At 46.8% G+C, this 13,875-nt stretch overlaps 2 protein-coding genes across 6 annotated transcripts in view; one reads left to right on the forward strand and one right to left on the reverse strand.

The window, feature by feature from the left end:
- Positions 1-13,875, forward strand: part of LOC106728913 — a 37,376-nt gene that overhangs the window by 2,156 nt on the left and 21,345 nt on the right. For 3 of the 5 annotated variants that reach the window (XR_004313744.1, XR_004313743.1, XM_032463500.1), the window contains exons 3-4: positions 9,040-9,174; positions 13,470-13,615. Coding sequence is in view for 1 of the 5 variants with exons in the window: in XM_032463500.1 (XP_032319391.1) it covers positions 9,163-9,174; positions 13,470-13,615 (158 nt within the window). In the remaining 4 variants the exon portion in view is untranslated. Of the gene's footprint in view, positions 1-5,846; positions 6,600-7,930; positions 7,937-9,039; positions 9,175-13,469; positions 13,616-13,875 lie in introns of all 5 variants that reach the window. The other 2 variants (XR_004313742.1, XR_004313745.1) reach the window with 2 other exon arrangements.
- C20H6orf15 (chromosome 20 C6orf15 homolog) lies at positions 9,876-11,326 on the reverse strand. The gene is made up of 2 exons (XM_006178814.3): positions 11,168-11,326; positions 9,876-10,935 (listed from the first exon to the last, which is right to left on the reverse strand). Exons 1-2 carry the CDS (start codon positions 11,244-11,246, stop codon positions 10,058-10,060), a joined length of 957 nt encoding a protein of 318 aa, XP_006178876.2. The 5' UTR covers positions 11,247-11,326; the 3' UTR covers positions 9,876-10,057.

The raw sequence follows: 13,875 nt of genomic DNA on the forward strand, positions 1-13,875 counted from the left end.
TCACAGTTCTTGGCCCCTGGGTCCCCCTTTCCTCGATCCCATAGAGGACACCCCCTGCTGCAGCCACATTCTTTCCTCAGATGGGGCACAGGACCATGATACCAGTTTTTCCTTCCTGAGTTATAGTCTCCAACCAGACATGCTTCCTAGTGTTACCCTTGGATTGGACTTGATTATTCCCGAATTTCCTCAGCACATCTGTGATTTCTCCCCCAGATGGTCCTCTCATTCACTGTGTGCAAATTCACCAGTTTTCACTCATGGGTGATGAACTTCCTCTCACTTCCCAGGAGGCCCATTATTAGCTGTGTGACTTTAGACTAGTTACTAAACCTCTCTGAGCCTTATTTTCATCATTTCTAATATTGATGATGCCTACCTTTGAAGGTTGTATGGAATTAGAGTATATTGTAGTCATGGTAACAGCAGCAAAAGTTGACTGAGTTCTTATTGTGCCAAATACTATGCTCAGCATTTAACATGCAATTATTTGATTGAGTCATCTCAACAATTTTATCACATGGACACTCTGACTATCCCCATTTTACAGATTAGGAAACTGAAGTTTGGAGGGTTTATGCCTGGCTCACTAGTTATAGTAGTTACAACCATAATTATTCAATGTCACGAGAAAGGCACAGGGAAGGGGAGTTCAGTGAGGGGTCAAGAAAGATTTCGGGGACAAGGAATCCTTTGCAGACAGGTTGGCTTGTTTGTTGCTTTGGTTTCTTTGCTTTCATTATAAATCTAGTATCGTATATTTATGCTCCTTGAAAAAGTTCAAACGGTGCTTGTGTTTACAAAGTAAAAAGCTGAGAAACTCCACCACCAGGGAGTAACCACTGAAAAACATCCTGACCCAACTTTCTCCACGAATGAACTGTTTAAAAGAGATTAAGCTGTATGTCTCTATATTTTGTTTTTTCTGGGTATTTTTTTTTCTTTCCTGTTTTTTACTGAAAGGATTACTCTCAGTGTGGTTGTTTCAGCTCTTCCAGTGATTTAAATATGGACCTTCAAGTTCCAGTGGAATTTGTGGTTGCCCTTAGATTTTTAACAAACTTATTTAAAGTTGTATTTTTATTTAGCATCAAAGATTAATCAGTATCTTAAGTTTTTCCCTAAACCAAACAAACTTTCACTGCTTTCTCCCCAGGAACCTCCCAGGATTCCCCAGGTTTTGTTCAAATCTCTAGAACTGGAATCTCAAATCTCAGTGGTTGAAGGGACCGTTTAATAAGCAAAGAGGAGGGTGGATGACAGGTGCGAGGGTGCTGGGTGGCCATGGGCTCAAGGGCTGGGCAGGGGGCCTGCTGCTTACTTGCATGTATTCATTGGTTCTAAAGACATTGCACTAGTGTTGTGTGCCCAACATAGAGCCAGGCCCGGGGATGAGGGTGAGGAGCAGAGGAAGCCAGCATCCAGAGGGGCAGCTGGCCACTTGGGAATGACCTTCAGTGCAAGCCCCAGGCTCTGGTGCTAGCGACCCTTGGGTAGGGGAGTGGTCTGACTAGAGCCAACAGGTGCTGGGGATTGAACCCAGGACCTCATGCATGCTAAGCACGTATTTACCACTGAGCTATACCCTCCCCCCAGTAAATTTTATATGATGTGTATTTTAATATAATATAACTTTTTTAAAAGTCAGCTCTAGGGGATGGGTATAGCTCAGTCGTAGAATGCGTGCTTAGTATGCATGAGGTCCTGGGTTCAATCCCCAGTACTTCCATTAAAAATAATAAATAAATAAATAAACCTAATCACCCCTCCCAAAAAATTTACCTTCTTAACCCTTTTTAAGTGTACAGTTCAGTGATACTAAAAACATTCACATTGCTGTGCAGCCATCATCACATTCCATCATCACCCTCCATGGCCATAGCTCTCTTCATCCTGTAAATCTGAAAGTCTGTACCTTTATGCCTTTTAAACAACACCTCCCCATCCTCCCCTCTCCTCAGCTTGAGCTGACCCTTAGGATGAGCTGGAGGACACAGGGCCTGTGGGGAGGAGGCCGATCAGGAGGTGGCTGGAGCCACCCAGGCTGGAGGCCGTGAGGATCCCCATGTGAGAAAGAAGGACACAAACAGGAAACAAATTTAGTAATTAAACAAAAGCCCCTCCCTGTACATAAAGCACACACTGTGCAAGGCTCTGCGGAGCCATCTGAGGAGTCATTTCCTCTCCAAGTGACTGGCCCAGCTGGAGTCAGCACCCAGCAAACGTGAAGCCCTTTTCGGTACCCCTTTCTCACATTATTGAAGCTCCCCTGTCACCCAAATCTACCCCTTAGCTCACCCACACTCCCCTACAGCCCCATCTCCACTCAGAGAAATTATCTTAAAAGGTGAATGTGTTCTCCCCTGCATTAAACTCTGAATTCCCATGGTTCTTCAGATAGGGATAGAACCCCAGATCTCTAAGAGGGCCTACAAGCCCCAAGGATCTGCCCTGGCACCTCCCCTCGGCCCCTCTCTGTGGCCCTCAGGCTTCCATTGGTTCTGCAGATGCCCCAGGCTTTGCCCCACAGGGCTCCCCATGGCTCCTTCTGCCTGGAAGTTTCCTGCCCCGCCACCATCTCCCAGCGCCTCACACAGGGCTGCCCTGCTCTCTAGCACATCACTGTTTTAGATTCAGTATTCTTTGTGTAACCATGTGATGTGTCTTCCTTCTCCAGTAGCCTGGAGAAGTTCCAGGAGGAGAGCACCCCAAGAGTCATGTTCCCTGCTGGAGCCCCAGTACCTGGATGTGGTAAATGTGCAATGTTAATAGTTAAATGAGTGGATAATGTAACCTGCTCTTGAGAAAGTATCTTAGTGTGGGAGCCCATGATTGGGTTAACAAATTGTAACAATCCCAGCCACTTACTTCCTTAAAGAAGATGTGCTTAGTACCTGCCTTGAGATTTTAGCAATGACCCAGGCCCCCAGCTGTAAACGCTGGGCATGCCTGCTGTTAGTCTTCTATCCCCAAAACAGCCTTGGGCTGGAATGGTAAGAAGCTGCAGACTCAGAGGTGAGAAGGCTGGTTAGCCAATGACAGGTAAGATCCCCTGAGGGGGCAACCTAAGACAGGCACAGCCGCCTGAGTCCAGGAAAATCTTGTCAAGCAGCTGATTCTCATACCTTCCGCCCTGGTAAGCTGAAAGGCTCAACACGATTATGATTCACCAAAAAGGATCTTCTAACCTTGAGCCAAACACCAACAATAAACAAAGCCTTTGTACTCATTGTGATCCCACCCTGTCCTTCCCTAAATTCCTGCTTTGACTGTACTCAATAAATATGAGAGATTTGAGAGGCTCGTGGAGTTGGCTCCTGACTCCCTCTTGCTCTCTTGACTTCCCCAGAGTCTTGAGTAATTCATTCCGTCTCGGTGGGACTTCTGCTGGCCAGAACCCACAACTGGTGACGAACCCACATCTTAGAGTCTGTTGCACTGAGTTGCAGGTAACTGGCAACAACTCAGGTGATGGAGAAAGGCTGGAGGGGTGTCAGGTGAAGGAGGTGAAGTTAAAGGGTCTGCATTAGTTGCTAGAACTGCCGCATGAAGTGCCACGAACTGGGTGGCTTCAACAATGGAAATTTGTTGTCCCTCCATTCTGGAGCTAGAAGTCTGAACTCAAGGTGTCAACAGAGTTGGTTCCCTCTGAGGACCGTGAGAGAGCATCCTTCCATGCCAGTCTCCTTGCTTCTGGTAGCCTCAAGCATTCCTAGACTTGTAGATGACATGATCCTTGTGTCTTTACATGGTCTTCCCTCTGTGTGTGTCTATGTCCAGATTTCCTCCTGTTTATAAAGACACCAGTCCTGTGGATTAAGACCTACCCTAATGACCTCATGTTAACTTGATTACCTCTGTAAATACCCTATTTCCAAATAAGATCACATTCATAGGTACCACGGGTTAGGACTTCAACATATCTTTTGGGGGGACACAATTCAACCCATAACAGGGATGAATATGTTCCCATCCTCAGCTCAAACAGGCCCTAGCCAGGTGCAAAAATCACTGAACCCTTCATCCTATCCCAATCTGATGACTCCAGAATCTCCGCAGTGAACTGGCCCTGGTTCCTAATCTTACCTTAGATGAATGCTACCCAATTCACACCCTCCAACCTCGCCCACATCTATACTGGCCTCCGCATGTCCCTCCACTTCATTCTTGCACACAACCTGGTCCAGGCTGTGTTTCTCCCCTTCAGTCTCCTGGTGATGTTGAACGTCTTTGTGGTTGATGGTCCACACAGTCTCACAAAAATAGGACACAAAACACGTATCATGTTAAATTCACAAACTCCATGTAATTGTCTATCTTAAAAGTGGCCAACAAGGGAGGTAGGATTTTTACCACAATTCTCATGTGGACCCCCAGCACCTCGTTTTTGTTTCAAATACTATTTTTCACTTAAAGAAACTAGAACCCATCAGTAAGTCTCCAATGATAGCTGATTCCATGTCTCAGGGAAAGAAAGACTCAGGACAGATCTTGAATGTTCAGTTGTTGCCAGAAAGCCAGGATGCCTTCAAGAGTGTCAAGGAAAGTGCTATAAAGGACAAAGGAGCCAATTTAAAGGATCTCCATTGTTCATCCTGAGTCAATGAGCATGAGAAGAAAGATGAGGAGGAGGAATGGTAATTATGGTTAATTGCAGTAAATTGTGGCTGTAAAGGCCATGAGATCATTATGATACTCGAAAGATAAAAGTTCATATAAAGTTCACAAAAGACATCTGTAATAGAAAAGAAAGGATGGAGCTATTAAAAATTGATTTGAATCAAAAAGGAATTGTTCGTTTTGTTTCTTCTGTTAATTATATGTGTGGTTATAAAGCAGAGATAGGTGCTTGCTTTCACCTACGTAAGGAGAAAAGAAAAATGCAGGCAACTGTGAGAAAACCAAGTAGCCCCACTCTGAGAATGAACTTTAGCAGAAACAGGAACATATGACAAGAGAGGATGTCTGAGGCAGGGATGAAGGAGAAGGTGGTTTCCATAGTACGTATTAAGGCAATAAATTAACCAAAAAAAAAAAAAGCCACTAAAAAAGAGAGCTAATAAAGTCAGCCTAATTCCTCATCTCCGAGAAGATTAAAAATCTAGATTGCCCTACTAATTATAATAAAATAAGAATTAATAAGATTTAATAATGCTAATAATCAGACAATCTTAATGAGAAAGAAACATACTATGTAACACTGGTCATGAGGGTTTTTTTAAGTATGTTATATTAGGGGAAGAAAATAGGTTGCAAAATTCTAAAATCTATGCACTTAAAAGAGTTATCCCCCAGTAAGATATAATTTCACATCCACTAAGCTGGCTAAAATAAAAAGACAAATAATAACAAGTGTTGACAAGAATGTGGGAAAATTGGGATCATCATACACAGCTGGTGGGAACATGAAACGGTGCAGCAGCTTTGGAACATCACTGTTTGGCAGTTCCCCAAAAAGCTTAACATGGAGATAACTTATGACCCAGAAATTCCACTCCTAAGATATATACTCCAGAGAAATGAAAATATATGTCTACACAAACACTTGCGCACAAATGTTCGTAGCAGCATGATTCGTAATAGCCTAAGAGTGGAGGCAGCTCAGACTACCCATCAATTGATAAGTAGATAAGTAAAGTGTTGCACCCATACAATGAAACAATGAAATCAAAAAGAATTCAATGATAAAAAGGAATGAAGTACTGATATCTGCTACAACATGGCTGAACCTTGCAAACATTGTGCTAAGTGAAAGAGGCCAGTTACAGAGGACCACACATTGTATGACCGACCTTCCCAAGGGCTGGTGTGCTCACTCTCACATGTGACAATATGCGTTTGTAAAGGTCAGTGTCTTCTGGATGTGTTCACCAGTTTCCTGACAGCAAAAGGAGAATGCCGACCTAGAAAGAGGTGGAAAAAGACACTAGGGGACAACCTTCCAACGGAATAATAAGAGGAACACAGGAGGTAGGCACTTGGTCTGGAGAGAGAGACAAAACCAAAACCTGGCTGCTAGTCTTCAGGTGACATGGAGACGGGTGAAAATGGACTTGGCAGAGGAAGGACTCCAGGTGGCGATTAAGCTGTGGGGGCTGGAGAACCTCGCCTTCACCTGCTCGGTACAGTTTGCCCACCTGAGCTTGCAGTTTCTAAGTGGGACAAAACTCAAGCTCCATCTCTTACTAGCTGTGAGTTACCTAACCTTGCTGAGCCTCAATTTCTTCACCTGTAAAAGGGACATAATTAGAGTAAATACATCCTAGAATTGCTGTGAGAATTGAGGTAATCCTGTAACACATTTCGTTCATGGTAAATATATAAGAAAGGAAGCTATTATTATCATCACCCGAGAGCAAGTGTGTAAGTGAAAGACCTCTGCAAGAAGGTTTGTTTGAGGAATGAAATATTTCAATGAGAAGCTGACTCTCCCTTCTTGATCTTGGAATGATTCTCTTGAGTGATTCCCATGGGGAAGCATCATTCCACACTCAACAGTCCACTGTGAGAAGACGCCATATGCATTGAGCAATTACTCCTCACTCTTTTTGTTTTTTTGGCAGGGGTGGGGGTGGTTAGCTGTGTGTGTTTGTTTGTTTGTTTAATAGAGGTCCTGGGAATTGAACCCAGGACCTGGTGCATGCTGAGTATGCGCTCTACCACTGAGATATACCCTCCCCCCTCTCCTCCTGACTCTGCGCTCCACAGCCACTGGCAACCACCAATCTATGTTCTGTCTCGATAGGTTAACCTATTGAGGACATTTCATATAAATAGAATCATACAATATTTGACCTTTTGTGTCTGATTTCTTTTACTTAGCATAATGTCATTAATTTCTATGTTAAATTTTAAAACTGATACTCGATTCCATAATTGGAAAAACTTTTAAGTATGTTTGGAATTCCTTAGGTCTACAAATTTACTTTTTTTCAACTGTAAATTTTTGAAATCTAGATACAGAGCAATAATCTCCAATTCAAATTTTTCATCCCAACTGCGATACATTGTAAGTATAAAATTGTACTTACCCCAGATTTCAAAGGCTTACTATGGGAAAAAAAGAATGTAAAAAAATCTCATTTATTTTTTTAAAAATATATTGATTATATGTTGAAATGATACTATTTTGGAATATTAAGTTTAATAAAATGTATTATTAAAATTTAAAAAACCCAATCAGCTGTGAAGTCAACTTCGGCCACTTCAGAGACAAGCCCACTGCGGGCTAAGAGCGCTCCTTGTCTGTGGTGCCGCCAGGACTGCCTCACTGGGACAACGTCCTGCGTTATAATCAAGCTCTTACAACTGCTCCATTTTTCAGCCTCTAAGGCAGTTTATCATTTTCTTAATTAAACTTCATAACAACGCTGCGAGGTAGACATCTGCTTTTACTCTGTTTTACAGACGAGAAAACTAAGGTCCACAGAGGTAAATGACCAGCCTATGGGACACAGCAGAGAAGGCTGTGTGGGCACATGGAAGGGGAACCTTGTCTTCTAACTTCCGCACAAGGGCTCTTTCTGCTGCCACACCGTCCCTCCTGGGACAGGAGAAATGACTCCTGCTACTCCAGCCACCACTCCCACCGGTCAGCCACTAACAAAAACATAAAACTCAGCACACCAGCAGCAGCTCCCACTGCAAAACTTAGGACTTTCATTATATCGCAGATTACTGACCAGTTCCGCTTTTTTTTTCTTAATAGCAGCAGCTGACCTTAAAGCAAAGACAGGGCTCTGCTGGGGTTGACCACAGCTTCCCGGAGCCTTCCATCAGCACCAAGGAGAGGATGAACTCCACTCCCTCTGCTCAGAGTTACCTCTGTCAGTGTTGGCTCCCTTCCCTCTCTGGGCCTCAGTAACTCCACCTGTATAACGAGCCCAGCAATGCTTCCCCGATGCGACTGCTGTGGGGGTTAGCTGGAAAGGTGTGTGTCAAAGCACCTCGTCCAGAGTCTGGCACATAGTAGGTACTCAGTAAAAATTAGACGGGTTTTTGTTAATTGCATATTATCCTTGAACACACCCTGGACAGATAATGAAAAAAAAATTGGTTTGAGTCACTGACTGTCACTTGTTCGCTATGTCACCCTGTGTAAGTTGCTTAATCTCTCTGAGCAAAAATCTCTGTTTTTTTACCTTATAACACCAACACCTTCCTCACAGATATCCAGGAAACTTCAAGGATGGCGTGTACAGAGCATTTATGAGCTTAGAAGGGCTTTGTGGAGTTTGTAGGGAGAGGTCAGTGAGGTTCTGGGAAGCCCACAGCAGCAGGACAGATGGGAGTCTTTGTGCAGCCCTGTGGCTCAGGAATAAGGTGGAAGACGAGAAAACAGGGGGAGTTGCAGAAAGAAAGAGGGTGCACTGATTGACTCGGTGTCCAGACACTATCCATGGTGCTGGGGGTGCAGCTGTGTACAATACTGAGTCCCTTCCCAGTGGTGCTTGCGCTCTGGGATGTGTGGGGAACAGAGGAAAGGAGTGCCAATGCAGAATTTTAAAGTGCAAATAGGAGTGAACTAGGGAGAGGGGACAGCCTGAAAGAAGAACAGAGAAATGAGACCAAGCCCAAGAGAATGAGCTTGGGCTTGTGGAAGAGACAGGGGCTGAAAACAGAACCGCTTGGCCAAGGACAGAGAGAAACTGAGAGTCCGGAGTGGGAAAGAATTGGGAGAAGAGGTTGAGGTGATAGACAGCCGTGTGGTTGGTGATGGGAAGGTGTCCCATGAAGGAATTCTTAGCATAGGATGGAGCGTCATGACAGACACCAGACAGGAGCATTTTCTCTGAGAACACCCACCTCACATTCAGGCAGACGGCTCCCCATCCGTCCAATTCTGGTGTTTATCCTCCTTCTTTGTCCCCCACAACCTGCCCAACTCCCGGGACCTGGGGCTATATGGAGGGTGTATACACCTGGACCAGTCTGGTGAAATCCACACACAGCACAGGGAAGACGTTGGGCAGCCACCAGGAGCTTACCCTCGGAAACCCCATCACCCACAGCCGGCTTACGTTAACTTCCATTTCCTAGAATGACCCTTCCCCACCTCACTTCAACTCCTGAACAAGGATGCCAAGCCCCTGGGAAAGCCAAATGGAAGGCAGTATGACCAAAAGGAGAGATTATGTCATCATTTGGGAATAAAAGCATCAAATGCCGCCGCAGGTAGGATTATTCGTTCCAAGTTTTTCTCTCCCTGTCCCTTTATCCCTTCTTTTCTTCCTCTATTGAGGTCTGCTATTTGTTCCGCAAATGCCCAAAGTCTGTGGTTCTCTGGGACACAATGTACCAAGTGATGCGTGTAAGGGAGGAGATCAATGCATCCTCCACTTCCAAGAAGCATGATTCTCTGGGAAGAAAAGATGAGCATAGACAGAGTGACTTTCTCTGACCCTCTGTGTCTCTGTGAATCAAAGGGCGTTCATTCCCCACTTGGCCCTGGTACCAACTTCCTTCCCTTCTGCCACAGGTGGCATCTCAGTTAGTCCTGCTGCCCCTCCTCCCCTTTCCAGATTCCAGGACAATTCTGGAACCAGGTCTCCCACCTGGCCCAGGTGAGACTATGTGGGCTCCACCCTCAGACACCTGGGCTTTGAACTTTTACAAAAGATGGAGTTGGCAAGAGAGTGTCGGAGGATGGGGATGGAGGGGAGGGGGAAGGGTATAGCTCAGTGGTAGAGTGCGTGCTTAGCATGCACAAGGTCCTGGGTTCAGTCCCCAGAACCTCCACTAAATAAATAAGTTAATAAATAAGCCTAATCACACCCCCCAAAAATAATAAAAAATAATTTTAAAAAAAGAAAATGGGGACGGACAAAACTCACTTCAGTTTGCACCCAGAAACAAAGACACTGAGAAGGAGCAGATTCCATAAATGCTTGTGCTTTATTGGGGATCGGCACTGGGGAGTCAGGAGAGGCAGCTGAAAGAGGGGATGGTGCTAGGAAACACCTGATAGGGTCTTGATTTCGCTCACACTGCAAGAGGAGGGAGCAGGACTCCCTTCTCGGACTTCTACCGTAGGGTTTTCTCCCACTCTGTCATTCCCCTAACTCCACTGTGACCCAGGGTTTTGAGGATTGGGGAAGCCAGCTGGGAGGTTCCATGTAGACCCAGGAGGATGGAGAACTCTGGGAGGAAGTTGACTAATAGCTGGGTGTAGATGAATATTCCCCCAGCTAGAACCTGGATACCGATTAACATTCCCCCAGCTGGGACCTGGATACCGATTAATATTCCCCCAACTGGTACTTGGGTATTGATTACTGTGACCCCAGATTCCCACAGAGTCTGGCATGGGCCTTGTTCCCCATCCAGTTCCAGGACCTCCGCCTCCCCAGGACACACTGGGATTCAGGGTCCCCCAGGGGTGACCCGGCAGAAGTGGCCGTCGAATCCTGTTGATGGAAGACCACAGTGGGTGTTGGGCAAAGATTCCTCCCTGGGCTCCCAGTGCATTAGAACGGGGTGGCTGTCTAGACTCAGAGTCCTGTTGGAGGAGTGGAGCCTTAGGTGAGGAGCCTGGGGAGTGTGCAGCTGGCCCTGCAGGCAAAGGACCGCTGCCAGGAGGGAGGGCAAACACCCTAGAAAGGTAAGACAGTTCTTCAGGCAGCATTTCCCCCTCATGGTCCTCAGCCGCAGCAGCCATCATCTGCCAAAGGTCCTCCCAGGGCCAGGAATCCACGGAGGGCGATGGGGACCACCTCTGCACCCCAGAACCTCCTGCAGGTTGAGAGCTGTATGATGGGGAAGCATTGGGCTTCAGAGGAACCCTTGCTAAATTATTAGGCCCAGGGTCTGGTCTGGGCTGAGGCTGTTGGGAGTTGGAGTGGCTGGTCAGGGAAGGTTGTCTGAGCAGAGACAAGTTGATCCCCAAGTCTTGGGGAACTTTCTCCTCCATCACAGCGATGCTCCGTGCAAAGAGGCCTGAGGAAAAGGGAGGAGGAGGCAGCCAATGGACCAGATGCTTGGTCCCAATGCCCTCCCTTCCCTGATTCCCTGATTCCCTTTGCTTCAGGTCCCTTCACTTCCCCTCTGCCAACTCTTACCTCCCTGGGGGATCCAAGTGTACACCCTCTACCTTTACCCCTTCCTTCAATTTCAGTTCCCTTGAGGCCCCCAGTCCCCTTCTGCCCAAGGGTGGGCACAGCCTCCATACCTGGGAGATGAAGACAGACCAGGAGCAGGCCCAAGGGAGCCCAACTCCCCACCACACAGCCCTGCATATTGCTCTGCATCTCCCTCGGCCCGAGACAGCCAGCCCTTTATCCTGTTAGTGGGGCTGGGGACATCAGAAACAGGCCGAGCCGGTGGCTGTGGAGACAATAAATCTCCACATTCCACCCCCATTCCTAATTCATTCTGTGGCAACAGGTGCCACTTGAATGACCCAAGGAAGCTGGGTGTTCCCACCCTGCTCTTTCTTCGAGCTCCCCACCCCTTCCTAACCCAGGTGTCCTGGCTCACAGCTCACCACTAGCTGCCACTGGTTCCCTGGCTCCCTACCCCAAGCACACAAGGACATTCACCTTAGGGTCCCACTTCACTGACTTCTGAGCAATAGAAACACTTGATTCTTTTTCTCTTTGGGATCCAGATCCTTCTCTTCCAGCACCCCTTTCTCATGCATCCCCATAGCTCCATTGCCTCCATTCCTCAACCTGCAGGAAGTTCTGGGCTACAGAAGTGGCTGCCATCTGAGGGGCTACTCCTAGATGAGACTCAGTGTCTAGGGAGATAAACCTGCTGCCCATCCTTGAGACATGATGTATTGGTTTCCCATGGCTGCTATAGCAAATAACCACAAACTTAATGGTAACACAAATTGACTCTCAGAATTTTGAAGATCAGAAACCCAACATGGGTCTCACTAGGTTAAACTGAGGTGTTGGTAGAGCCTTTCTGGAGGCCCTGGGGGAGAATCCATTTCCTTGCATTTTCCAGCTTCTAGAGGCCACCTGCATTCCTTGGCTTATGGTCCCCCTCCTCCATGGTCAAAGGCGGAAACAGCAGGATCTTCTCACATTGCATCACTCTGGTCTCCTCTTCCTCCCTCTCTCGCATTTAAAGACCCATGTGATTACATTGGGCTCACCCAAATAATCCCAGATAATCTATTTAAGTCAGTTGACTAACAACCTTAATTCCATCTGCAACCTGAACTTCCCTTTGCTTTGTAACCTAATATGTTCAGTCTCCAGGCATCAGGACATGAACATCTCTGGTGATGGTGGAGGTGGGGGGCACCATTCTGCCTACCACAGATGGTCAGATATGTCCACCGCATCCAAAAGATACTGAGGGATACAGAGCAGATGTTTCCAACCAGGTAGAAGGAAGGCATTGAAACGCTGTTGTCAAATAGCCATGAGTTGATCATTGTTAAGGCTGGGTGATGAGAGCATAGGGATTTATGAGCTATTTTGTCTACTCTTAAATATGTTTGAAATTTTCACAATGAAAAGTGTTTAAATGCCTTTGTTTCTCTGTTGGGTCCAGGACGCACCCAGAATAGGCTTCCCTTGTTGCATGAAGTCTAAACATCAGCTGTTAGATTTTACTGTCCCAGCCTTATCCCGAGCCCCTGCTGGCTGGCTTCTGGAAGAGTGAAGTGTTCCTCTCCAAAACTGGCCACTGGGCACAGGGCAGCAGCCTTTTGGGATGATATCCACCAGTTTTGCAAAACCTTTTGACCTGGATCACACCAGGAATTAAAGGAATCCCCATATCTGAGGCTGTACCCCTCCCACAATTTCAGGCCCCAGAGGATCTAAGGGCCTGGATTCCTGTCATTGGCTGCAGTCCAGAGGCCAGAGGCCAGACCAAGGGTGACTCCACTATGATGACAGACACAGGACTATCTGGAGCCCTCTTCTGTCTTCAGTCAACCCTGCAGGTTGGCTTAGCTGCTCCAGGTCACTTCTGGTTAATGTAATACATTTCTATTGGTTGGGGACTTCAAATTTCAACAGTAGTCCAAATTGAGACAAGCTAACACATCCAAGTAAGAGAATGAGTTAAATCTTAGGGTAGGGGTCAGTTCATTTGAAGCCAAGCAGAGGCTCTGAGAGGTGGCCTATGTTTGGGGTGAGGTCCTTCTGATAGGGATCAGCACAGCCCACTCTCCCCTCCTTGGGGTATGAGAACTTCCTCGGCCTCCCTGTCTCCCTGGCCTGTCTCCAGGACATGGTTGTATGGCCCTCCGCACCCTGTCCACCTTCTCTGTCTTCTCCCATGGAGGCCACCTGCCCTTCTTCACTCCAGGGCCCTGCCCCCTCAGCTCTGCTGGCGCACACTCTAGAACGCAGCACAGGCAGCAAGAGTGTGAAGGTGGAGAGGACACTGCTGGCTCTGTTCTGCCATGGGCTGGGGCATTCAGATGTAGGCCGATGAGTCACCATGCTTGGCTGCAAACACTGTCATGCTCCATCCTCTCTGTCTTTTACTCTCTCCACCCACAGCTCCCTGAACAACACTCGCCTGGGCTCCTACTCAGTCACCAGGAATCTGGTCTAGGCTGTTGTGTTCCAGCCTTCCCAAGGTTCCAGGTGTCCCAGAAACCCAGAAAATCGATGCTCCAGACTCCCAGAGAGGATGGCATCCAGAGGTGAGGCAAACTAATGGTAGAGGAGAAGGAGCCTCATGGGGAGGGGAAGAAGTAATTAGGGCCCTATATAAAAAGAGGGGAGGACCCCAGGGTGAATAGGGAGTGGAGACAGAATGGATTTCTTGGAGCAATGAGAGAGAGGAGAGGTGGGAGGATGGATCTAGGAGGATTAGGCAACCTTTGTTTTCAGTTCAACAAATATTTATTATTTATTCTCCTCCCTTGTGGAAGGAACTGTAAGATATATGAGAAATATTGGG

Source organism: Camelus ferus, chromosome 20 (genome assembly GCF_009834535.1).
Source record: "Camelus ferus isolate YT-003-E chromosome 20, BCGSAC_Cfer_1.0, whole genome shotgun sequence".
NCBI classification, from domain to species: domain Eukaryota; kingdom Metazoa; phylum Chordata; class Mammalia; order Artiodactyla; family Camelidae; genus Camelus; species Camelus ferus.